This window comes from Oncorhynchus tshawytscha, linkage group LG06 (assembly GCF_018296145.1).
Source record: "Oncorhynchus tshawytscha isolate Ot180627B linkage group LG06, Otsh_v2.0, whole genome shotgun sequence".
Lineage (NCBI taxonomy): Eukaryota > Metazoa > Chordata > Actinopteri > Salmoniformes > Salmonidae > Oncorhynchus > Oncorhynchus tshawytscha.
The window spans coordinates 27,526,992-27,553,941 of record NC_056434.1 but is presented as its reverse complement, the minus strand read 5'-3'; the positions used below and the strand labels follow the sequence as shown (position 1 = coordinate 27,553,941).

General features: G+C 43.7%; 1 protein-coding gene across 3 annotated transcripts in view; it reads left to right on the top strand.

Annotated features, from left to right (window-relative positions):
* Positions 1-25,140, top strand: part of cfdp1 (craniofacial development protein 1) — a 54,543-nt gene extending 29,403 nt beyond the window's left edge. For 2 of the 3 annotated variants that reach the window (XM_024423491.2, XM_024423495.2), the window contains 2 exons: positions 19,632-19,790; positions 23,965-25,140. In XM_024423491.2, the coding sequence (XP_024279259.2) occupies positions 19,632-19,790; positions 23,965-24,058 (253 nt within the window). In that variant the 3' untranslated portion in view covers positions 24,059-25,140. The remainder of the gene's footprint in view (positions 1-19,631; positions 19,791-23,964) is intronic. The other variant, XM_024423492.2, reaches the window with a different exon arrangement.
* Positions 25,141-26,950: the final 1,810 nt, after the last annotated feature.

Here is a 26,950-nt window from a genome sequence, read left to right as displayed (position 1 = left end):
TGTAATAAAGAGATGATCTGCTTTTTTGACACCACATTCCAAGAAGCAAGTCCTGCAGGCTCAAGTTTGGTCTTAATGTTCTGTATTATGTCATGTTTCATGTTTTGTGTGGACCCCAGGAAGAGTAGCTACTGTTTTTACAACAGCTAATGGGGATCCTAATAAAATATCAGTATACCAAATGGAAGCCTCTCCAACATAATGATGGTAGAATCAGGAATTCCCCAGGGCTGCTGACTGAGTAAAGCCAGTGTGTCTATGTATGCGGAAGACTCAACACTATGCACGTCAGCTACTACAGTGACCGAAATTACTGCAACGCTTAACAAAGAGGTACAGAGGTGACTAAACTGCTTGGCGTAATCCTGGATTGTAAACGGTCATGGTCAAAACATATATATCAGTAGCTAAGATGGGGAGTAGTCTGTCCATAATATTGTGTTGCTCTACGTTCTCAGCACTTTCAACAAGGCAGGTCCTACAGGCTCTAGTCATGCCACCAGAGGTCTCTTCACAGTCCCCATGTCCACAACAGACTATGGGAGACGCACAGTACTATATAGAGCCATTATTACACAGAGCTCTATTCCACATCAGATAACTGATGCAAGCATTAGATATAGATACTTTTGTACTTGTTGCCTCCAGCATCTTCACAGGGTTCTTTGCTGTTGTTCTGAGATTGTTTTGCAATTTTCGCACCAAAGTACAAACGCATCACCTTCCTGAGCGGTATGATGGCTGTGTGGTCCCATGGTATTTATACTTGCGTACTATTGTTTGTACAGATGACCGTGGTACCTTCAGGCGTTTGGAAATTGCTCCCAAGGATGAACCAGACTTGTGGAGGTCTACAATTTTTTTCTCTGAGGTCTTGGCTGATTTCTTTTGATTTTCTCATGATGTCAAGCAAAGAGGCACTGAGTTTGAAGGTAGGCCTTGAAATGCATCTACAGGTGCACCTCCAATTGACTCAAATGATTCAATTATCAGATGCTTCTAAAGCCATGACATCATGTTCTGGAATTTTCCAAGCTGATTAAAGGTACAGTCAACTTAGTGTATGTAAACATCTGACCCACTGGAATTGTAATACAGTGAATTATAAGTGAAATAATCTGTATATAAACAATTGTTGGACAAATTACTTGTCATGCACACAGTAGATGTCCTAACCGACTTGCCAAAACTATAGTTTGTTAACAATACATTTGTGGAGTGTTTGAAAAATGAGTTTTAATGACTCCAACCTAAGTGTTGGTAAACTTCCGACTTCAACTGTAGGTGTTCCTCTTTTCCAGATGGGAGAGGGCAATGTGGAGTGCAATAGAGATTGCGTCGTCTGTGGATCTATTGGGGTGCTATGCGAATTGGAGTGGGTCCACAGTGTCTTGGATGATATGAGCCATGACTATCTTTTCAAACCATTTCATGACTACAGATTTGAGTGCTACAGATTTAGACAGGTTACCTTGGCGTTCTTGGGCACAGGGACTGTGGTGGTATGCTTGAAACATGTAGGTATTCCAGACCGGATTAAGGAGAGTTTGAAAATATCTCGTGAAGATACTTGCCAGCTGATCAGCGCATGCTCTGAGTGTGCGTCCTAGTAATCCATCTGGTCCTGCGGCCTTGTGAATTTGAACCTGTTAAAATATCTTACTCACATTGGCTAAGGAGAGCGAGATCACACAGGTCTAACGTTATCTGGCAGGGCTGAGGACAGGCTGTAACTGGGACACTGGAAAGTGAATACATTGTGACAGTGATTTGTGTGGGGAGCTGTGACCGGAGAGAGTTGACAGTCTCTGTGTGCACAATAGCAACCAGTGTGCACACACAGTGATTGATGCACACACACACAAACACACACACACACACACAGCTTTTTAGCAGCCATTTTAAGGTGTGGAGGAATGTGGGGGTGTTAAAAATGTCACAGGTTGGTTCACATGACCGGAGGCATCACATCTGCCTGCCTGTAGGGTGTGTGCATGTGTGGAAGTTCTTTCAGATGGTGGTTAAGTTTGTGCTGAAGAGGCATCCTTTTTGTGCTCATTTGTGTGATTTTTTTCAAATGTTTTGTATTGGTTAGGGCAGTAGTCACCAACCAGTTGATCGTCAATCACCAAACATTTAGGTTAAAAAAACAACTATAAACCCTTGCGTTTCTTTATGCATATTATGGCTTATAAAAGTGTTGAACATTCTCCCTACTTCCACTCACGCTACAACAAGCACTGCAGCTGCAATGAATGAGTGTAGCAAAGTGTTCCTATAAGCTTGCGTAGTTATCATTAGTGGATTGTGTCTTTTTTAATACTATCAAGGAGTATTTCACTTTCTCTGAACATAGCAGTAACAACATGAATTGGTGCATGAGGCAGAAATAATGCAGTGAGTTACGCCATCAGCTGGAAGACTGTGTCCCCTTTTCTCAGCAGAGGGAGGCAGAGCAGAGGGGACAGTGAGTCGGGTGAGCGGTAGCCTCACTGTTGCTCCCTCCCCTCAGACTGACCATCAGATGCAAGCCATCAGTCCAGTAAAAAAACAAGGTTTTATTATGCTCACTCAGCTGTGCCTCACAAGTAATACAACAAATGATCTATTACCAGTGTGATCATATCCTTACGTTGTTTTAAATATAATTCTTTAAATGGTATGAGAAGAACATTGGCATGGCAATTCAAGTATAGCCAATATGCAGTGATAATGTATTGGGTGGGTGGAATAGTGGAGAACAATTGGAGGGTTACTTCAAATCAAAGTTTATTTGTCATGTGCGCCGAATACAACAGGTGTAGACCTTACAGTGAAATGCTTACTTACAGGCTCTAACCAATGGTGCGGGGGAAAAAAGGTGTGTGTGTGTGTGTGTAGGTAAGGAAAGAAATAAAACAACAGTAAAAATACATTTGAAAAAAGAGTAGCAAGGCTATATACAGACACCTGTTAGTCAGGCTTGTTGAGGTAGTATGTACATGTAGGTATCGTTAAAGTGACTATATATATTTGATGAATAGAGAGTAGCAGAAACATAAAAAGAGGGGTTGGCACGTGGTGGGATACAATGCAGATAGCCCGGTTAGCCAATGTGCGGGATCACTGGTTGGTCGGGCCAATTTAGGTAGTATGTACATGAATGTATAGTTAAAGTGACTATGCATATAAGATAAGAGAATAGCAGCAGCCTAAAAGACGGGATGGGGGGGAGGCACACAATGCAAATAGTCCGGGTAACCATTTGGTTACCTTTTCAGGAGTCTTATGGCTTGGGGGTAAAAGCTGTTGAGAAGCCTTTTTTGTCTAGACTTGGCACTCCGGTACTGCTTGCCATGCGGTAGTAGAGAGATCAGTCTATGACTGGGGTGGCTGGTTGGGGTCTTTGATAATTTGTAGGGCCTTCCTCTGACACCGCCTGGTGTAGAGGTCCTGGATGGCAGGCAGCTTTGCCCCAGTGATGTACTGGGCCGTACGCACTACCCTCTGAAGTGCCTTGCGGTCGGAGGCCGAACAATTGCCATACTAGGCAGTGATGCAACCGGTCAGGATGCTCTCGATGTTGCAGCTGTAGAACCTTTTGAGGATCTCAGGACCCATGCCAAATCTTTTTAGTTTCCTGAGGGGGAATAGGCTTTGTCGTGCCCTCTTCACGACTATCTTGGTGTGTTTGGACCAATCTAGTTTGTTGTTGATGTGGACACCAAGGAATTTGAAGCTCCTGTAATCCATGGCTTCTGGTTGGGGTATATACGTACAGTCACTGTGGGGACGACGTCCTCAATGCACTTATTGATAAAGCCAGAGACTGATGTGGTGTATTCCTCAATGTCATCGGAAGAATCCCGGAACATGTTCCAGTCTGTGATAGCAAAGCAGTCTTGTAGTTTAGCATCTTCTTCATCTGATCATTTTTTTTATAGACCGAGTCACTGGTGCTTCCTGCTTTAATTTTTGCTTGTAAGCAGATTTGTGGTCGGATTTACCAAATGGAGGGCGAGGGAGAGCTTTGTACGCATCTCTTTGTGTGGAGTACAGGTGATCTAGAATTTATTTCCCTCTGGTTGCACATTTAACATGTTGATAAAGATTTGGTAGAACTGATTTAAATTTCCCTGCATTAAAGTCTCCGGCCACTAGGAGTGCCGCCTCTGAGTGAGTGGTTTCCTGTTTGCTTATTTCCTTATACAGCTTACTGAGTGTGGTCTTAGTGCCAGCATCTGTCTGTGGTGGTAAATAAACAGCCACGAAAAGTATAGCTGAGAACTCTCTAGGCAAGTAGTGTGGCCTGCAGTTTATCACAATATACTCTACTTCAGGTGAGCAAAACCTAGAGACTTCCTTAGATTTCATGCACCAGCTGTTGTTTACAAATATGCACAGACCGCCCCCCCTTTTGTCTTACCGGAGTGTGCTTTCCTAGTTGTCTTCTGCGGGTCCTGACGAGGCATCCGGCTCTTCGTCTTCTGAGTCGCTTCCTTTTGCAAATAATTGGTATGTCTGACTTGTGGGGTGTTTGGAGAATATTGTGTGAGTCCTGCTTGTTGTTGTTGGAGAAATCTTTGTCTAATCTGAGGTGAGTGATCGCTCTCCTGATATCCAGAAGCTCTTTTCTTCCGTAAGATACGGTTGCAGAAACATTATTATTATTACTGAAACAGGATACAAGTGGTAAATATAAAGATATGAACCATGAAAACCAAGGAGCTATTCAAACAGGTCAGGGACACAGTTGTGGAGAAGTACAGATCAGGGTAGGGTTATAAAAAGAACATCAGAAACTTTGAACATCCCATGGAGCACCATTAAATCCACTTTTAAAAATGGAAAGAATGTGGCACCACAACAAACCTGCCAAGTTAGGGTCGCCCACCAAAACTCACAGACCAGGCAAGGAGGGCATTAATCAGAGAGGCAACAAAGAGACCAAAGATAATCCTGAAGGAGCTGCAAAGCTCCACAGCGGAGATTGGAGTATCTGTCCATAGGACCACTTTAAGCCGTACACTACACAGAGCTGGGCTTTATGGAAGAGTGAGCCATTGCTTAAAGACAAAAATAAGCAAACACATTTGGTGTTCGCCAAAAGGCATGTGGGAGACTCCCCAAACATATGAAAGAAGGTACTCCATCCCCACAGTGAAGCATGGTGGTGGCAGTATCATGTTGTGGGTATGCTTTTCATTGGCAGGGACTGGGAAACTGGTCAGAATTGAAGGAATGATGGATGGAGCTAAATACAGGAAAATTCTTGAGGGAAACCCGTTTCAGTCTCCCAGAGATTAGAGACTGGGACGGAGGTTCACCTTCCAGCAGGACAATGAACCAAAGCATACTGCTAAAGCAACACTCCAGTGGTTTAAGGGGAAATATTTAAATGTCTTGGAATGGCCTAGTCAAAGCCTAGACCTCAGTCCAATTGATGATCTGTGGTATGACTTAAAGATTGCTGTACACAAGTGGAACCCATCCATCTTGAAGGAGCTGGATCAGTTTTGCCTTGAAGAATGGGAAATGCCTTGAAGAATGGGAAAAAGTCCCAATTGCTAGATGTGCCAAGCTTATAGAGACCTACCCCAAGAGACTTGCAGCTGTAATTGCTGCAAAATGTGGCTCTACAAAGTATTGACTTGGGGGGGGTAAATAGTTATGCACGTTCAGGTTTTTGTCTTATTTCTTGTTTGTTTCACAATAAAAAATATTTTGCATCTTCAAAGTGGTTGGCATGTTGTGTAAATCTAAAAATACAAACCCAGGTTGTAAGGAAACAAAATAGTAAAAATGTCAAAGGGGTTGAATACTTTTGCAAGCCACTGTATATAAGGGGGATACAGCCTTCCCAGCTCTGCAGATTTTGCTGCGAAGAGGCAGAATCATTACATAATTTGTTTTGGTACTGTCCATATGTAGCTTGTTTTTGGTCACTGGTCCAGGAATGGCTGAAGAATTACAACATTTACGTAGAGCTAACTCTGAAGATAGCACTACTGGGTGATCTTAAAAGTAATAGTCAATCGATCAATGATATAATAATGCTTTTAGCAAAAATGTACATTTTTAGTTTACAATCTAGAAATTATGAGAATAGAAATGTCAACATCACAGCACAGTTGAAAATAGAAATCCAATATGGATGGTGTTAAGCGATAGATGGGAGGGGTTGAATGGAGCTGAAGGTTGGGAATAATAACAACTAATAACAACAAGATAACTAATGTAAAACATACTGTGTCTGTAAAACTAATATAGGTTCAGAACTTTTGTGAAAGAAATAGATGTTTGAGGTTAGAGGAAGGACAGGAGTAAAAACAAACAAAATATAACTATTGTAAAATAGACTGCCCGTGAAATGTATATAGTATGTATAAGCTGGAAGTAGAAGCCTAAGTGTTGTTGTTCACTACTTTACTCCAATTAGGGGAGGGGTGGTAGAGTGAGAAAGTAATAAAGAAAACTATGGGCCTCCCGGGTGGCGCAGTGGTTAAGGGCACTGTACTGCAGCGCCAGCTGTGCCATCAGAGTCCCTGGGTTCGCGCCCAGGCTCTGTCGTAACCGGCCACAACCGGGAGGTCCGTGTGGCGACGCACAATTGGCCTAGCGTCGTCCGGGTTAGGGAGGGCTTGGTCGGTAGGGATGTCCTTGTCTTATCGCGCACCAGCGACTCCTGTGGCGGGCCGGGCGCAGTGCGCTCTAACCAAGGTTGCCAGGTGCACGGTGTACCCTCCGACACATTGGTGCGGCTGGCTTCCGGGTTAAGAAGCAGTACGGCTGGTTGGGTTGTGTACGCATGACTTTCAACCTTCGTCTCTCCCGAGCCCGTACGGGAGTTGTAGCGATGAGACAAGATAGTAGCTACTACAACAATTGAATACCACGAAATTGGGGGAAAAAAAGGGGTAAAATTCAAATAAAAAAATAAAGAAAACTATATATTTTTTAAAAGATGTGTATATGTATTTATGTGTGTGTATGTATATACAGTTGAAGTTGAAGTTTACATACACTTATGTTGGAGTCAATTAAACTGTTTTCAACAACTCCACAAATTTATTGTTAACAAACTATAGTTTTGGCAAGTCGGTTAGGACGTCTACATGACACAAGTCATTTTTCCAACAATTGTTTACAGACAGATTATTTCACTTATAATTCACTGTATCACAATTCCAGTGGGTCAGAAGTTTACATACACTAAGTTGACTGGACCTTTAAACGGCTTGGAAAATTCCAGAAAATGATGTCATGGCTTTAGAATCTTCTGATAGGTTAATTGACATAATTTGAGTCAATTGGAGGTGTACCTGTGGATGCATTTCGACACCTACCTTCAAGCTCACTGCCTCTTTACTTGCTTGACATCATGGGAAAATCAAAAGAAATAGACCAAGACATCAGAGAAAAAATGTAGACCTCCAGAAGTTTGGTTCATCCTTGGGAGCAATTTCCAAACGCCTGAAGGTACCATGTTCCTCTGTACAAACAATAGCACGCAAGTATAAACACCATGGGACCACGCAGCCGTCATACCGCTCAGGAAGGAGACGCGTTCTGTCTCCTAGAGATGAACGTACTTTGGTGCGAAAAGTGCAAATCAATCCCAGAACAACAGCAAAGGATCTTGTGAAAATGCTGGAGGAAACAGGTGCAAAGTGTCTATACCCACAGTAAAACGAGTCCTATATTGACATAAACTGAAAGGCCGCTCAGCAAGGAAGAAGCCACTGCTCCAAAACTCCCATTAAAAAAGCCAGACTACGGTTTGCAACTGCACATGGGGACAAAGATCGTACTTTTTGGAGAAATGTCCTCTGGTCTGATGAAACAAAAATAGAACTGTTTGGCCATAATGACCCTAGTTACGTTTGGAGGAAAAAGGGGGAGGCTTGCAAGCCGGAGAACACCATCACAATCGTGAAGCACGGGGGTGGCAGCATCATGTTGTGGGGGTGCTTTGCTGCTGGAGGGACTGGTGCACTTCACAAAATTGATGTCATCATGAGGGAGGAAATTATGTGGATAGATTGAAGCAACATCTCAAGACATCAGTCAGGAAGTTAAAGCTTGGTCGCAAATGGGTCTTCCAAATGGACAATGACCCCAAGCATACTTCCAAAGTTGTGGCAAAATGGCTTAAGGACAACAAAGTCAAGGTATTAGAGTGGCCATCACAAAGCCCTGATCTCAATCCTATAGAAAATGTGTGGGCAGAACTGAAAAAGTGTGTGCGAGCAAGGAGGCCTACAAACCTGACTCAGTTACACCAGCTCTGTCAGGAGGAATGGGCCAAAATTCACCCAACGTATTGTGGGAAGCTTGTGGAAGGCTACCCAAAATATTTGACCCAAGTTAAACAATTTAAAGACGATGCTACCAAATACTAATTGAGTGTATGTAAACTTCTGGCCCACTGGGAATGTGATGAAAGAAATAAAAGCTGAAAGAAACAATTCTCTCTACTACTATTCTGACATTTCACATACTTAAAATAAAGTGTTGATCCTAACTGACCTAAGACAGGGAATTTTTACTATGATTAAATGTCAGGAATTGTGTAAAACGGAGTTTAAATGAATTTGCCTACGGTGTATGTAAACTTCTGACTTCAACTGTATACTATCGGTCAAAAGAGTGTGCAAGCTGTCATCAAAGCAAAGGGTGACTAACTGAAGTATCTCCAAAATAAGATATATTTTGATTTGTTTAACACTTGTTTTGTTACTACATGATTCCATATGTATTATTTCATAGTTTTGATGTATTCACTCTTATCCTACAATGTGGAAAATAGTTAAAAAATAAAGAAAAACCCTTGAATGAGTATGTGTCTAACAATAATGTTTTGGCCCTATAGCTTACTGCACAAACCTTATTTCTTCAGAACTGTTTTTAATTGGTTAATATTTCATTGGCGAATGTTTTTTAAGTCACGTTTAAAAAATATCTGAGCGGTTGTTCTCTGCTTGCTTTTTGACTCAAAGTGATGTTGACTCAGAAAAGGTTGCTGACCACTGGGTTAGAAGCAGCCAGTGTTTTAGTGTTGTATGAATAAGAAAGATGACAAGCATTCTCCATGTAGTTTACAGGAGACGTGTTGCAGTGATGTTGCCGTGTCAGTGATTGTGTCAATATGAGTGTGTCTGTAGTATCGCAGAGCATCCATAAACCAATGTGCAATCCTGTAATCCCAAATGTGTATTTCCAATGTGTGGCAGACAATGTCTACACACACACCTGAGACACCCACAGCCCGAGCCACATTTCCCCTGACCTCCCTCTTTCCTGTTGAGTCGGTGTGTTTGACATTCTCCCTGGTAACCACAGCAGAGGAACACGTGTGTTTTACCCATCATAGGGATCATGAGTGAGGAGTTTAAACTCTGTTACTCTGTCAGGACTAGTCTGTGTTAGTGCCTGGTGAAAGAGGAGACGCAGCAGCACACGGAGGCCCACCGCTCGGAAGTTAATTTCTCTTTTTAGCTGCAGCCCAGCCTAACCTCTGGTGTTCTTTGTGTCTCTGCTTTTATGTCACTTCCTCAGACTAAATTGGCCTGAGATGTATTTCTGAATCACATCGTTTTTAGTCTTCTGGAGAATTCTGGGCTAGTTTGCACTCTACCCGTGTTTGTTTAAACCATCTGGATTTTAAGAGAAAGAGGGATAGAGAAACTGAGAGGGGATATATTGAGTGGGACTCATAGGGAGGAGGGAGAGAGAGACGCATGAGCATAGAGGATGAAAATGGAAAGAAAAATCTGAAGAGGAAGCACTCACACATTGTGAGTGTGAGAGAGAGATGCATACTGTCATGTATAAATAGCCTGTGTGGCAGCGAGCTAGAGGGCTGGTGAGTGTGTGTGTAAGTGTGGAGCGAGGCACCTGTGGAGAAACCCATCAGGGGAGAGCAAATATTAACCAACATGTTGCTTATGTATTCACTTAGAACACAACACAGCCAGGCAGATCAAAGCAGAAAGCAGAGGTAACTAGCTACTGCTGCAGGTACGCTATGGCTGCTCCTGTTAGGGGACCGAAGGGGCAGTGTGTGTCACGGAGTGCCAGAGAGTCGTTCCATGTCATTTCAACAAGCTATGACACCCACCATCTGATAGTTCTGAAATTGTGTGTCTAGTTAGAAACAGGTAATATTGGCATTCCTGAAATATTGCTGCCCCCGGACCCCCACAACCCACGCCAATCCCATCCCAACAATCAGTATACAGTATCAGTTCTCTATGTAGGAACTGATACTGGGGCGGCAGGGTAGCCTAGTGGTTAGAGAGTTGGACTAGTAACCGGAAGGTTGCAAGTTCAAACCCCCGAGCTGACAAGGTACAAATCTGTCGTTCTGCCCCTGAACAGGCAGTTAACCCACTGTTCCTAGGCCGTCATTGAAAATACGAATTTGTTCTTAACTGACTTGCCTGGTTAAATAAAGGTAAAATATATAAATAAATCTAGGTACGTTTATTTTTTATTTATTTTATTAAATGTGTAATTGAAGTCGCTTGTTTAGCAGCAAAACCAATGCGTTCACATCTTTGGGGCAAAACAAACGGGGTTGGCTTGGAATCAAAAGATTTGAACAACATGTAAAATATATTTATTCTTTATTGAAAACATAAGGAATTTTGCACAATTAGCACTTGTTGTTTCAGTTGTTGGTTAGCTAGCTAGTGAATTGTTACCTTATTAGCATAGATGTGACATGAGTCAAAACAAGTCATAGTATCAATAACTAGGTACAACGAGCTGAAACAAGCCACCTATGATTCAGGTGAATGGATTATCTTGGCAAAGGAGAAATGCTCACTAACATGGATGTAAGCAAATTTGTACACAGCAATTTAGAGAAATAAGCTTTTTGTGCATATGGAACATTTCTGGGATCTTTTATTTCAGTTCATGAAACATGGGACCAAAACTTTACATGTTGTGTTTGTATTTTTGTAGTTCTGTATAAATACAAGAGACCAGCCAAATGGATAAAAGAGTGTGGCTGTATAGTACTTTCACAGTACTTTATGGTAAATAATGCAAGCGACTTCAATGACACTTTATCTGATCAAGGGGGAAATACTACTTGTTAAACATAGAAAACTGATACTATATACTGGCTGTTGGGGTGGGATTGGATTGGGGTGTGATGTCCTTGTCCCATCGCGCTCTAGCGACTCCTGTGGCGGGCCAGGAGCATACACGCTGACACGGTCGCCAGGTGTACGGTGTTTCCGATGACACAATGGTGTGGCTGGCTTTCGGGTTATGCGGGCATTGTGTCAAGAAGCAGTGCAGTTTGGTCGGGTAGTGTTTCGGAGGACGCACGGCTCTCTACCTTCGCCTCTCCCGAGTCCGTACGGGAGTTGCAGCGTTGGGACAAGACTGTAACTACCAATTGGATACCATGAAATTGGGGAGAAAAAGGGGTAAAAGTTTTTTTTTTTTTTTTTTCATTTAAAAATTATATAGTTCAGGAATGCTAATTGTATCTGTTAGTAACTGCAGAAACGATTTCAGAACAATCTGAGATGATGGTTGGCGAAATCCTGTTTCTTGTGCTTTTTGAGGTGGAACGACCCCAGAGAGAGACCAGGTGTGTGACTGGTCAGGTTGTGTGTGTGTCATCGCACCTAAGTGAAGGACAAGTCATGATGTTATGTTTCAGCAAGGCTATCAGATTTGCCTCTCCACCATAGGTTATGTCTGAGTTTTACACATTGGTATGTTTGTAATGAGAGGGTAACATGGGAACAGTTTAGCTTTGTACGAACCGTCCTGATCTCGTAAGCTTAAATTCTGTTTCACTATCCGTGTAGCAAAAAAGAATGTAAGCTGAGAGATCAGGATGGTTAGTACAAGGTTAGGAACTGGTGGCAGCAGTATAAAAGGCTTTTATCTCCTCAGCCCTTCCACCCTAACCTAGAGCTGTCATTCACTCACTGACTCACCCAGGGCTGGGGAGGGCAGGGCAGGAGATACCTACCAACCCCCTGGTAACACATTCCTTACGCGACCAGGCTTTGAAGATCACAGAGAAATGAGGAGAGCAAAGGAGGTGTGGAGAGCGAGAGCGAGGGAAAGATGGAGGAAGAGAGGGAATCTTCTGAGGAAAGTTCAGATGGGCATGCCAGAATGCACACACACGCGGCGTAGTCCATCTTGGCATCACTTCAGTCACACGAGTCTTGCGCCACAGAGAGGGACTGTAATGTAGGCCAGTTGGAAGACCGAGTGGGGCTCAAGGTACTGCTATTGCTGTTGTTTGCACGATAGTTGGATTGTATGGGCTTGTTTACTTGTTTTATTTTAGTCAGGATGGGTAGCCAATTGGCCTCCTTTTAAAGATCTCTATTCAAACTGTCAAGCCTGCGTTTGAATAAAGCCTTTAGCAAATATGATTAAACATACTCTATTGTCACTCTCTGGTGCCCAAACACATTCATAATCACATAATGCATAGCCTATCACTGGACACTAGCTAATGGTTTGCTCTTGTTATACATTTATTATGATTGGATTATATTGGACCATTGTGATGCATAACGGAACTGCTTTTTCCTCTGACTTGCTCCTCTGGATTTGCTCCAAACATAACGCTTTGTATTCAGGACATTAAGTTGAATTATTTGCCACATTTTGGGCAGTTTTACTTTAGTGCCTTAATGCAAACAGGGTGCATCTTTTGTCATATTTTTATTCTGTACAGGCGTTCTTCTTTTCACTCTGTCATTTAGGTTAGGATTGTGGAGTAACTACACTATATATACAAAAGTATGTGGATATCACTTCAAATTAGTGGATTCGGCTATTTCAGCCACACCCATTGCTGACTGGTATATAAAATCGAGCACACAGTCATGCAATCTCCGTAGACAAACATGGGCATTAGAATGGCCTTTCTGAAGAGCTCAGTGACTTTCAACGCAACATCGTCATAGGATGCCCCCTTTCCAGTCAGTTTGTCAAATTTCTGCCCTGCTAGAGCTGCCCCTGTCAACTGTAAGTGCTGTTATTGTGAAGTAGAAACGTCGAGGAGCAACAACAGAGTGCTGAAGTGCATAGTGCGTAAAAATCATCTGTCCTCGGTTGCAATACTCACTACCGAGTTCCAAACTGCCTCTGGAAGCAACTTCAGCACAAGAACTGTTCATCAGGAGCTTCATGAAACGGGTTTCCATGGCCGAGCAGCCGCACACAAGCCTAAGATCACCATGCGCAATGCCAAGCGTCGACTAGAGTAGGTTAAAGCTTGCCACCATTGGGCTCTGGAGCAGTGGAAACACGTTCTCTGGAGTGATGAATCACGCTTCACCATCTGGCAGTCCCTCGGACTAATCTGGGTTTGATGGATGCCAGGAGAACGTTACCTGCCCCAATGCATAGTGCCAACTGTAAAGTTGGTGGAGGAGGAATAATGGTCTGGGGCTGCTTTTCATGGTTCCAGCTAGGCCCCTTAGTTCCAGTGAAGGAAAATCTTAATGCTATAGCATACAATGACATTCTAGACGGTTCTGTGCTTTGTGGTAACAGTTTGGGGAAGGCACTTTCCTGTTTTATCATGGCAATGCCCTCTTACACAAAGCAAGGTCCAGATGGAAATGACTTGCCGTGTTCAGTGTGGAAGAACTTGACTGGCCTGCACAGAGCCCTGACCTTAACCCCATCGGACACCTTGGGATGAATTGAAACGGCGACTGCGGGCCTAATCGCCCAACATCAGTGCCCGACCTCACTAATGCTATTGTGGCTGAATAGAAGCAAGTTCCTGCAGTAATGTTCTAACATCTAGTGGAAAGCCTTACCAGAAAAGTGGAGGCTGTTATAGCAGCAAAGGGGGGACCGACTCCATATTAATACCCATGATTTTCAAACAAGATGTTTGACTAGCAGGTGTTCACATACTTTTGGTCATGTGTACATTTTGTTGCTCCATCCTCAGTTTTCTCCTACCACAACCATTAAACTGGAACTGTTTTAAAGTCACTATTAGCCCCATGGTGAAAACCCTGAGCAGTTTTCTCCTACCACAACCATTAAACTGGAACTGTTTTGAAGTCACTATTAGCCCCATGGTGATAACTCTGAGCAGTTTTCTCCTACCACAACCATTAAACTGGAACTGTTTTAATGTCACTATTAGCCCCATGGTGAAAACCCTGAGCAGTTTTCTCCTACCACAACCATTAAACTGGAACTGTTTTAAAGTCACTATTAGCCCCATGGTGAAACCCCTGAGCAGTTTTCTCCTACCACAACCATTAAACTGGAACTGTTTTAAAGTCACTATTAGCCCCATGGTGAAAACCCTGAGCAGTTTTCTCCTACCACAACCATTAAACTGGAACTGTTTTAAAGTCACTATTAGCCCCATGGTGATAACTCTGAGCAGTTTTCTCCTACCACAACCATTAAACTGGAACTGTTTTAAAGTCACTATTAGCCCCATGGTGAAAACCCTGAGCAGTTTTCTCCTACCACAACCATTAAACTGGAACTGTTTTAAAGTCACTATTAGCCCCATGGTGAAAACCCTGAGCAGTTTTCTCCTACCACAACCATTAAACTGGAACTGTTTTAAAGTCACTATTAGCCCCATGGTGAAAACCCTGAGCAGTTTTCTCCTACCACAACCATTAAACTGGAACTGTTTTAAAGTCACTATTAGCCCCATGGTGAAAACCCTGAGCAGTTTTCTCCTACCACCATTCAACTCTGGAACTGTTTTAAAGTCACTATTAGCCCCATGGTGAAAACCCTGAGCAGTTTTCTCCTACCACAACCATTAAACTCTGCAACTGTTTTAAAGTCACTATTAGCCCCATGGTGAAAACCCTGAGCAGTTTTCTCCTACCACAACCATTAAACTCTGGAACTGTTTTAAAGTCACTATTAGCCCCATGGTGAAAACCCTGAGCAGGTTTCTCCTACCACAACCATTAAACTCTGGAACTGTTTTAAAGTCACTATTAGCCCCATGGTGAAAACCCTGAGCAGTTTTCTCCTACCACAACCATTAAACTGGAACTATTTTAAAGTCACTATTAGCCCCATGGTGAAAACCCTGAGCAGTTTTCTCCTACCACAACCATTAAACTGGAACTATTTTAAAGTCACTATTAGCCCCATGGTGAAAACCCTGAGCAGTTTTCTCCTACCACAACCATTAAACTCTGGAACTGTTTTAAAGTCACTATTAGCCCCATGGTGAAAACCCTGAGCAGTTTTCTCCTACCACAACCATTAAACTGGAACTGTTTTAAAGTCACTATTAGCCCCATGGTGAAAACCCTGAGCAGTTTTCTTCCTCTTTGACAATTGAGTTAGGAAGGACACCTTTATCTTTGTAGTGACTGGTTATATTGATACATCAGCCAAAATTGGGTTTAATAACTTCACCATGCCCAAAGGGATATACAATGTCTGCTTTTTATTTTATTTGACCCATCTACCAATAAGTTGTCTTTTTTGTGAGCCATTAGAAAACCTCCCTGGTCTTTGTGGTTGAATCCGTGTTTGAAATTCACTGCTCGACTGAGGGACTTTACAGATAATTGTGTGTGTGGGGTACAGAGATGAGGTAGTCATTCAAAAATCATGTTAAACACTATTATTGCACACAGAGTGAGTCCATACAACTTATCATGTGACTTTTTAAACAAAGGAGTTGAATACTTATTGACTCAAGACATTTCAGATCTGAATTTTTAATTCATTTGTAAAAAATTAACATAATTCCACTTTGATATCATGCGATATTGTGTGTAGGCCAGTGACACAGTCACACAAACAAATCTCAATGCAATACATGTTTTAATTCAAGCTGTAACACAACAGAATGTGAAAAAAAGTCAAGTGGTGTGAATACTTTGAAGGCTCTGTACGTCCTTTTAGAACGGCTCTCAGTATAGTCATACAGGTTTTGGATGTTGTACACATGAAATTGTGTCATTCCGAACTTTATCCATATTCCATTTGGTTGGACTCTAGCCATGCTTCTCCATGTAGCCAACGCATGCGCACACAAAGTCCAACCAAATGGAGTATAATGTTGCCGATTTAAAGTGAAATTCCTCCATGTTTATACCCTGATATATCTTGGTCAGCCAAGCATCTCCCTGTCCCGTTGCTCAGACAGACCTCACAGTACATATAAGACAGACGGAACAGAGACGGGGCACGAACAGGGGACAGAGAAGGGAAGGTTGAGGTCCACAGAGAAAAGGATTTTCCCTGGTCTGTAGTGTAACAGAGCATAGCAGCCGTTCGACTAACTAACTATCAGCACCCATTGTTGACAGTACATCAAGAATCCATCTTAGTGGTCCATTTGTTTGTTATTATGGGTAAAGCTTGGGGTCAGTCCCACTCTGGCAGCCCTCCCTGAGAAGGGGACACATTCCTTGTGTAGCACAATGGAATGTGGTGGGGAGGCCGAGGGGAGGAATGTATTTCCTTTTGAGGCAACAGTAGAAGAATAGAGAGCGAGTTTGTTGTTAGGAGCCTTTATGACAGCTGTTTCCTGACAGAGAGGTCTTCAGTGAGATGGCCATGACAGTCCTGTCTGTTTGCAGGGGCTCTTAGCACCCCGCTCCTCACTTCACCTTTTTTCTCTTCTCCTCCTTCCTCCACTAAGGTTGCAGAGAGTGTGTGTGTGTGTGTGTGTGTGTGTGTGTGTGTGTGTGTGTGTGTGTGTGTGTGTGTGTGTGTGTGTGTGTGTGTGTGTGTGTGTGTGTGTGTGTGTGTGTGTGTGTGTGTGTGTGTGTGTGTATGTTCCTAGAAGAGGTCGTGCAGCCTGGGCAATGGGTTGTCTCTCTGCTGGAGGGCTGTGCTGTAACCTTGTCCATGCGTTTAACATTCTCTCCAGGCTCATAGAGAGCTAAGTGCTGCAGCCTGGCACACTGCCCAGACCCTCCCCAGCCCACCACATAGGGACGGGGACAGGCTGGAATGACTATCAGTTGAGCCCTGATTGTCTATTTATCCCCTGTCACAGCAGTTTGGAGCCTGGATTACAGTCGTGTGTGTTTGTGAGCAGGTATACCTATTGCTGCACGGTTTACCCTGCCTCTTCACTAAGGAACTGCTTCACTGCTCTGTATCCCTCTGCCTTTCTCCCTCCTTCCCTTCACTCTCCATCCTTCTTCATAACTCTCTCCATCCCAAATGAGGCTCACAAACCTAGACACAATCACACAGATGTTGAAATCTCAACACTGGAGTAGTGTATCTGACCTCTATGTGCTTTAGCAGTCTGCTGTAGAGGCTGAGGCTCAATTTGCTGCATTGAGGCTGGCTGCTTGCACATGACTGGGCAGCAGCAGCCCAGTGTTTAGCAGAGGCCAATGATGCAGTGCAGTTATTGGAACACTGGCAGTGCCTGTCTTGGGTGCTGAGCCAGGATTGGATTGGAGCAAAAAGAAAAACAATATTAGATCTGTGACCTTAATTCATTTAGCTGTTTGTTTTGTTTAACTCCATGTCATTTTCCTCAACGTACACTGTATTCTAAATGGATATAATTGTTTTTGTACGTATAGAACGATGTGTGCATGTGTAGGTGTGCGTGCTTCCGTCCATGTGTGCCAAGTACAAATGTAGGATCTTAATTTGATCACCCTTTTGTTGCTGCGAATTTTCCTGCAGGAAAACCCACACTAACACACAGTTAAATCAACAGTATTGCACTTTTCATATAGCTTACTATTGGCCAGCTAATAGCCTAACTACCTATCAAGCAACATTGCAGATTAATCCTGTTGCTGCATGATTGTTTTGCTGTGACAATATAGGACAAATGAAGATCCTACATCTGTATGTGTGTGAGCGCATGTGCATGCATGCACTTATGTGTGTCTGCGTACATGTGCATGGCTGCATGCATGTGTAGGCTACTAGGCTGTTTGGATGTTTAGTCTGGCCAATGTTAGGCTGCTGTGGGAACAGTGCTCAGTGGACACAGCTGGCAGAAAGATGTCTGTAATCATGGGCTTATGTGACATGTTCAGTCAGCAGGTGTGTGTCTGTGTGTGGCAATATGTGTGTGTGAGTACATTACTAAGGGAGTGTGTATTCTGGAGGGGAGTTTGGGTGTGTTGCATGTTGGTAGGATAAGACGTGTATGTGTGGCGTTCTGCTATTCTGGAGGAAATGGATCTGTTCCTGAAGGGAATCACAGCAAGACAGACAAACAAAACATTGTAGAAGAAAAGTCCAATTCCCCCTCGCGTTTCTGTTGCACGCCGTCCTCCTCTCTCTGAACGATGCTGACAGCGCCGACACAGATGGCAAATGCATTCTGTCAGGCAGACTTTAGCCTTGCTTCTCTTCAAATAATCCTTACCCTTTTTATGGAAAGAGAGAAAAGTATCTGCCTGTGTGTGGATTAGAGAAATGTCTCTTTTTCCTCTCATTCCTCCTTATCTCTGTACCTGTAAATTCACCACCGCCCTTTGAATAGCAATATACTATAGTAACACTGTATGACTGACAATATTGGAGTGTGTGTTAGTGATTCAGGCTTGTCGTTGGCCCTGCCTCCAGCTGGATTGATTAGTATGTGTTTTCCAGTGTGTTTATCCTTACGTTGCCTTGTCATTTTATAGCAGCCTGTTACGGCCGATTACATTACGAGCAGCTTGTTGCAACACACTTCCAATGAGCTGGAACTCTATATTAACAGGGTTGTTATCAACATGTTCAGAGCGGGAGGCTGTTCGTGGGTGTGTGTGTGTGGGTGTGTGTGTAAGGGTGTATGCTTCCATGTCATCTTTTCTTGACCTTCGTTTCAGTGTCACTTCCCTTTCCTGGTGATCCACAAAAACCCTGAGAAAGGAGACGCCCTTGTTAAACACACCCTGTCTTTACTGTCTACTGACACACACGCACGCGCATGCACACGCACACATGCACACACACATGCACGCACACACACATGCACGCACACACACATGCACACACACACACACGCACACACACAGATGCACACACAGAGAGGAAAGCAATAGTGAAACATTTTGAGTCTGTTCCTCTTGAAGGGACCTGCACTATGACTCACCTGAGTGTGAAAGTGCTAATTCTTGGAACCTTGACACCCTCTAGTCCCCCCCTCCAAGGTCTGATGGCCCTCTTCCTCCCGCTAGGCTCCCTTATGGTGGAGAGAGAGGAGAGCCAGTCTAATGTCTTCAGCTATTTCTAAGCACACATCGTTTAACATTTCATTACTGCAGCCAAGCGAAACCTCAGTGTCAGGATGACTTTCTTCTGATTCAAAATGGACTGATGTCTTTGTTCAAACAGCTGCACAAAGAAACAAGCTGATGGGCTGAAATGCTCTGCTTTTATTTTATTTTGTTAGGTTTTATAATCTGAAATCTATCCCTATTTCCTACCTACTGCCCCAATTCCTTTTTTTCTCATCTCTCTCTGCTCATTCACTCCCTTGCCCCATTATTCCATTATCTTCATTGTGAGCATTAGAGCTTGTGGCGATTTCATTTATTTCTCTCCCTTGAAACTTCCAAATATCCCTTTTCTCTCCCATTTTCTGAAGAAGAGGCTTGCGAAAATTGCCAGCTTCATCAGCCCTGTGTCTGTATTCTCTGTCAGTGTGTAATGTCCATATGTGTCCTCCTCAGTGTGAAGAGGCCTGCAGGGATGGGCAGTATCCTGAACCGCCTCGGGGGGAAGAAACAGAAGATGAGCACATTGGAGAAGTCCAAGATGGACTGGGACGCCTTCAAGGATGAGGAGGGCATCGGGGACGAGCTGGCCATCCACAACCGAGGCAAAGAAGGGTGAGTCTCTCTCTAATAGTACCAGCGAAGCCATATAGTGTTCTGCAATACCACTCCACCATAGAGAGGCAGGGCAACTGATAGATCAGTTAAAAAGTGTTCTTTCTCTACCCACCAGCCTACTACTAATTCTGAGCAACAGCACATGTCTATCTTTGATACCAGTGGCCTCTATCTATCTACAGTAGTCACCAGCAGGTTGGACTCTGGATAGACAGAAATATCATCTCTGATATGATATAAGTCCTTTGTGATGATAGGCAGGTTGTTCGTGACTGAGCTCTGCATCAGTCCAGCCTTATCCCCTGCCTGACCTGTAGCTATGAAGCAGTCTGTCTGCATGCCTGCTCAGAATACCAGCAGCACCTGACACCCATGGCTTCCACTGGCGTCCATCTCCCTTTCCTCTCCCAGCACAGGCAGGATTTTCCCTCTGCTGTCAGAGGCCCTGCGGTAGCATTATTCTTTCCTAAAGGTTACTGTTGAACAGATGAGTCATTTAACAGTCCCCCCTCCATCTTTCTCTCCCCCTCTTATCTCCATCCTCATCTTTGTCTGACTGATGAGCCGTGCAGCCTAGCTGCTGGTCCCTTCTCCTCCTGCGTCACAGGAAAGCTAATGAGCAGAGATGGCAAAACACAGTCTAGAGCAGGTTGTAAATCTTTTTTTGGACACATTATTGAAACCACTCCCACACACAGAAGCTTTTGCCCTATGTTCCTTTTGTATGCAGTGAGTGTTTTCTGTACATGTGAGTGTTTCAGGGCAGCCAACCACAGGACTATTGGCAGACACCTACTGTACGCTAAAGTGATACATATTCACTGCCCACCTTTTATATGAACAGATACACTCCATCCAGGCTATATAACATCCGGCCGTTATTCAGGAGTCCCATAGGGCGGCACACAATTGGCCCAGCGTCGTCCGGGTTTGGCCTGGGTAGGCTGTCATTGTAAAGAAGAATTTGTTCTTAACTGACTTGCCTAGTTAAATAAAATAAAAATACAAATAAAAACATGACCAAAAGTATGTGGAAGAGGTGGTTATGGAATGAATAATGGTCTGGGGGTGTTTTTCATGGTTCGTGCTAGGCCCCTTAGTTCCAGTGAAGGGAAATCTTAATGCTACAGCATGCAATGACATTCTAGACTATTCTGTGCTTCCAACTTTGTGGCAACAATTTGGGGAAGGCCCTTTCCTGTTTCAGCATGACAATGCCCCCGTGCACAAAGTGAGGTCCATACAGAAATGGTTTGTCGAGATCGGTGTGGAAGAACGTGACTGGCCTGCACAGAGCCCTGACCTTAACTCCATCGAACACCTTTGGAATGAATTGGAACGCTGACTACGAGCCAGGCTTAATGGCCCAACATCAGTGCCCGACATTACTGACAGTGAGACCTGAGGGGAACTCTGGAGTGTTGCACACAAAAGTCATGTGTGTAGACAACAACTACTCAGCACGCTATATGTCTGTCTCATCTACCACTGTAAACTGAAGTCACCTTGAGGCGTATGACACATTTAGGCCAAGTTCAAGTGTTCCCCCATAGGAAGGTGACCTGCTTTGTGCAGAACATATGACGGAGAAATGAAAGATACCAAATTATAACAAAGTGGTAATATGTAGATTGGGTGGAAAAATGGGCGCAGAATCAGATGACCTAATTCTGTCAGATAGGCCAATGGTGAAGTCATGACATCATCAACAGGGTCTCCATATTTTGCTGAGTGGTGACTGTGAGGTGTCAGGTGATATACAGTGGGGTCTGAAATGATTGACATTGTTGATAAAGATGAGCAATAATGATTGTAATAAAATAAATAATTAAAATACAGAGCTATATTGTTTGCAAAAAAAAAAAGGGAAATTACACTGAGTGTAGAGAACATTCGGAACATGACATAGACAGACCAGGTGAAAGCTGTGATCCCTTATTGATGTCTCCTGTTAAATCCACTTCAATTGGTGTAGATGAAGGGGAGAAGACAGGTTAAAGAAGGATTTTTAAGCCTTGAGACAATTGAGACATGGATTGTGTACGTGTGCCATTCAGAAGGTGAATGGGCAATACAAAACATTTAAGTGCCTTTGAACAGGGTATGGTAGTAGGTGCCAGGCACACTGGTTTGAGTGTGTCAAGAACTTCAGCGCTGCTGTGTTTTTCACTCACATTAGTTTCCCGTTTGTATCAAGAATGGTCCACCATCCAAAGGACATCCAGCCATCTTAACACAACTGTGGGAAGCATTGGCGTCAGCATGGGCCAGCATACCTGTAGAACGCTTTTGACACCTTTTAGAGTCCATAACTGACGAATTGAAGCTGTTCTGAGGGCAAAAGGAGGTGCATCTCAATATTAGGAAGGTGTTCCTAATGTTTTGTACACTCAGTGTATATTATTTTATACTAATACAATTGTTCAGAGAAAGAGATTTATTTTAACAAGTAATACTTTTTTGAAAAGCTAGGGTTCAAAATTATTAAAGATTTTTATAAATAAAGTAGTCAAAAGTTTAGTATTTTGTCCCATATTCTTAGCACGCAAAGATTACATTAAGTTTGTCACACTACAAACTTGATGGATGCGTTTGCAGCTCATTTTGGTTGTTTCAGATTATTTTATGCCCAATAAAAATGAATGGTCTTTTCACTTTATATTATAAATAAGAATATTATATGTTCCTAAACACTTCTACATTAATTTAATATGGATGCTACCATGGTTACGGATAATTATGAATGAATTGTTAATAATGATGGTGAGAAAGTTACAGAGGGTCAAAGATCATACTTCCAAGACATGCTAACCTCTCACCATTACCAATAGCAGGGGAGGTTAGCATGTCTTGGGGGTATCATAATTACACCGTCATTATAATTACCCAGCCTGCAACTGTCTCCATGGCTACCCAGCGCCCCTCAGTGTGAGGTGGGAGCTAGCTCTCTAATTTCTCCAATCCCATGTTTTTGTCTACACTAGAGCTAGGCACTTGGGGGGTTCATACTCCCCTGGGGATGCTAATCTAGCATGACATCATTGCCCGTTGCTAAGAGCAGCCCTAGTAACATTAGGATGATTAACTCCGTCACTGCCTGCTGAGAGTAGAGGAGGCTCATAACCATGCAGGCAGAGATGTCACACTACCCACCACTGTGTCTGTGTTACAGTTTAAGATATGAGAGAGGAGACCGTCTCACTCTATATTCAGCCTCTCTAGACAGTGGTGAGATGAAGTAAAGACTGTAGTTTAGAAGGTTCAGAAATACAACCCGTCCGACAGCTAAATTGCTGCTTTCTCCGAGTACCTCAATTTCTCCCGTGTTTTTCCATCTCTTTGGGAGGGATGTGGTTGTGTGGAGGGAGTCAGTCTATAGGGTTCGGAGGCCAGGGGCCTGAGCAAGAGACTGCAGTAGGCGGTCCACTGGGCCACGCTGGGAGGCCGCAGAACTGTTCTTGGAGCTCCAGACAGCCCCATAGTCGGGATACGCCCTGGGCCGGCTCTCCCACGGGGGTCACACACAGACTGGGGGGCCAGTGATGAGGCCTCCCTCTCTCTGATCTAGGGCCAGTGAACAACCAGTGGTGGGTGTGAGCCAGCTTCTTCCTATCTCTGGGAACGGGTTTGGGTTTAGAGGATAACTGTGGGTACAGTGGTGTATTTCATTCAAACTGTCCCTTGTGTGTAGAGAAATGGATCCTAGTGTGCTAGGCAGAGGCAGTGCTTAGAGAGAGAAGGAAAAGGAAAAAAAATATGGGAAGAGCTACTTTTCTAGCTCCTGCTGGGTAAGAAGAGTTAAACAGCCATTGGGGAAACCTACAGCCCCTCTCTCTTACCACCTAGGGATTCATTACACTCATCTTCATCACACTGTTGTAGTTGACACTTGAAAAGTTGAGGTATTGATAACTAAATTTGCATTTGTGTGACGAAGATGCTTGTCATAAGCCAGAGAGTTGTTAATCAACTAATTTACTTTTGTGTGCGCACTTAGTGCTAACATGCTATCAGGTGTTCACTATAACAATGAGCCAGGACCTTGCGTAACATGCTTGTCTCAGAACGGCTGTTTATAGGAGCAGTGTGTTTGCATGCCTGCTTTGTAATATCTCCTGCTGGATGTTTATGTGTGTTAGTAATTCTATTTTCTGTGTTTGTTGGGCTTTAGGTATGTGGAGAGAAAGAATTTCCTGCAGAGAGTTGACCACCGGCAGTTTGAGCAGGAAAAGAAAGTACGTCTCGGCAACATCATGAAGCGATGACAAGGAATAATAGAGGAGAGGTACGCTAACAATTGTGACACATGCGCGCGCACCACTCTGAACATGCCTGCCCAGTTCCCTCCCGTGTTTTCTCTTCCCAGTACTTGGCCTCTGGACTGCCCATGTGTTTGGAATGGCCCGACAGTACCTGCTACCTGCTGTTTTTGGACCTGCGTCAGATTTCACACTCCCAATCTACACACAGCACTCTCATTACACCTCCATCTGTTCCTGGACCTGCGTGTGACCCGAATCACCTAGACTCAGACCCCTGACTGTGTCTTCCTACCTCTATGAGAGGTGTGTTGGCAGTGTTAACCTGCTTACCTCAGCACATGGCTGTGTGGGTGTTCCTGTACTGAACATTTGTCAACATCATCACCAGGATGAAGAAAAAAAAGGAAAGCATTCCAGGAGTGAGAAGAGGAGAATGAGCAGCACAGTCATGATTCCACACCCTGAACTCTGTATCAGTCGTTATTGGCATTGACTTGAGAGGGAAAGAGAGGAAGAATCCACACACTGCTCAGATATTTGTGCCATCGCTCCACATCTCCTGCAGTGATTCGGGTTGGTGTGCTGTTCATTGGAAGAGTTAAAGTTGCATTTCACCTCCCTGTTGTGCGGACTGCACTTCTCTGGATAAGTTCCAGCTAATCTGAGGAGAAAGATTTGTCTCACTCTGACGTACCTTAGTTATACCAATAACTATCACAGTTTCTGACATGCAAGATGAAAGATCTATGTTTCATGAACATGTCAGCTTAGCTGCTTCTTAAACCTGAGCTAAGAGGGGAGAGGATCACTGAGCGTTTCCTCAGCTACTGTTCTCCCAACGTAATGACACAGCTCCTATTACAAGGTCATTTTATGGTTGTTCAGTAACCGCCACTCACACAAACAGGATAATTCAGGGACTTTATTTTTAGTTACAGGTTGTTAAATGAATGGGCTTCAAGTGTGTCTGAATAATAACGTCTCGTATTATTATGTCAGAATTTGGACTTGTGTTATGTTGTTATCCTGGTACTGTACTGTGTCAACTGTATAACATTGAATAAAGCACGCTATTTGGTTTGAAATTGTTGTTTTAGTACAGATGGTATTGTTTTGCTCATTTGTACCCCTGACCTCCCCAAGGCCTTATATTCCAGCCTTCCTCTTCCCCCTTCCAAGGCTTTTCCCTTCTCCAGACAACTGTCTCCAGAAACACTACAATTACACCATAACCTGTTCCTCCCTGCCCCCTCTTCCCCTAATGCAACTGTTGCCCTTTCCCTCACCCCCCTAGGTCCTACACCCCTAACCCCATCCCCCATCCCTCCCGTCTTACCCACTCTGCTATGCCTTAAATAAGGAGGTCAGAGGACTCCACCACTCACACAGTATCTCTCAACCTCATTTCCTCTGTATCCAGGTCCCCTCCACTCACTGCTTCTGTGTTTCCTGCCTGAGTGTTTGGAGGGGAAAGGAGGAGAAGCCTGTGCATCCTTAATAAGAGGAGAATTGACTTGTTTACATTACATAGTTATAGGGATCCACCCTGCATCCCCATGGGTACTCACTCACTCAGTACATTTGTTTGTTTGTTCTGATTTTGCTTCATGTAACCAGACAAAAGCTTACTCTATATTTTATATAAGCCGGTTTATATAAAGAGATCCTGTGTACTGTACTATAGCAGGGAGAGTACACATGAAAAGCCTGCAGAGACATGCAGAAACACACTCACATACAGTACACAAACTGTTGCATATTGGATGCAGGTTATTCTGTCCTATAGGCTATGTAGGCCGATGTAGGAGGCAGGCAGCAGGCTCCCCAGTGCGTATGTGCTTCCTGCATTACATTTCTGCTTCATCACTGGCACATTTAACATTGACGGGGCAGGTTGAGAGCTTCAAGTTCCTCGCTGTCCACATCCCTAAGGATCGATCATGGTCCACAAACACAGTCATGAATAGGGCCTCTTCCCCCTCAGAAGGCTGAAAAGATTTGGCATGGGCCCTGTGATCCTCAAAAAGTTATACTGCTGTACCATTGAGAGCATCTTGACTTGTTATGGCAACTTGGTATGGCATGGCCTCCAACCGCAAGGCGCTACAGAGGGTAGTGCGTACGGCCCAGAGGGAGGCCCTACAAATTGTAAAAGACTACAGCCACCCAAATCATAGACTGTTCTCTCTGCTACTGTACGGCAAGTGGTACCGATGCCAAGCATTTCGATACACCCGCAATAACATCTGCTAAACATGTGTATGTGACCAATAAGATTTGATTTGATTTTGTTGCAAGTCTGGAACCAAGAGTACCCTGAGCAGCTTCTAGCCACAAGCCATAAGACTGCTAAATAGTTAGTTAAATATAAACCCAACAACTTTACTGAGGTACAGTTCATATAAGGAAACCAGTCAATTGAAATAAATAAATGCCTAATCTATAGAGTTCACATGACTGGGCAGAGGTGCAGCTATGGGTGGGCCTGGGAGGGCATAGGCCCACCCACTTGGGAGCAAGTCCCAGGCAATCAGAATTATTTCCCCCCCACAAAAGTGCTTAATTACAGACAGAAATACTCCTCAGTTTCATCAGCTGTCTGGGTGGCTGGTGTCAGACGATCCCGCAGGTGAAGAAGCCGAATGTGAGGTCCTGGGATATGCCACACCTGTCTGATGGCTGGATTATCTTGGAAAGGGAGAAATGCTCACTAAAAGGTATGTAAACAAATGTGTGCACCAAATCTGAGAGAAATAAGCTTTTTGGGACTTTTTATTTCAGCTCATGAAACATGGGCCAACAGTTACATGTTCTGTTTTATATTTTTGTTCAGTATAGTTATTAACCAAATGGCTACCCGGACTATATGCATTGAACTTTTTTGACTCATCACAT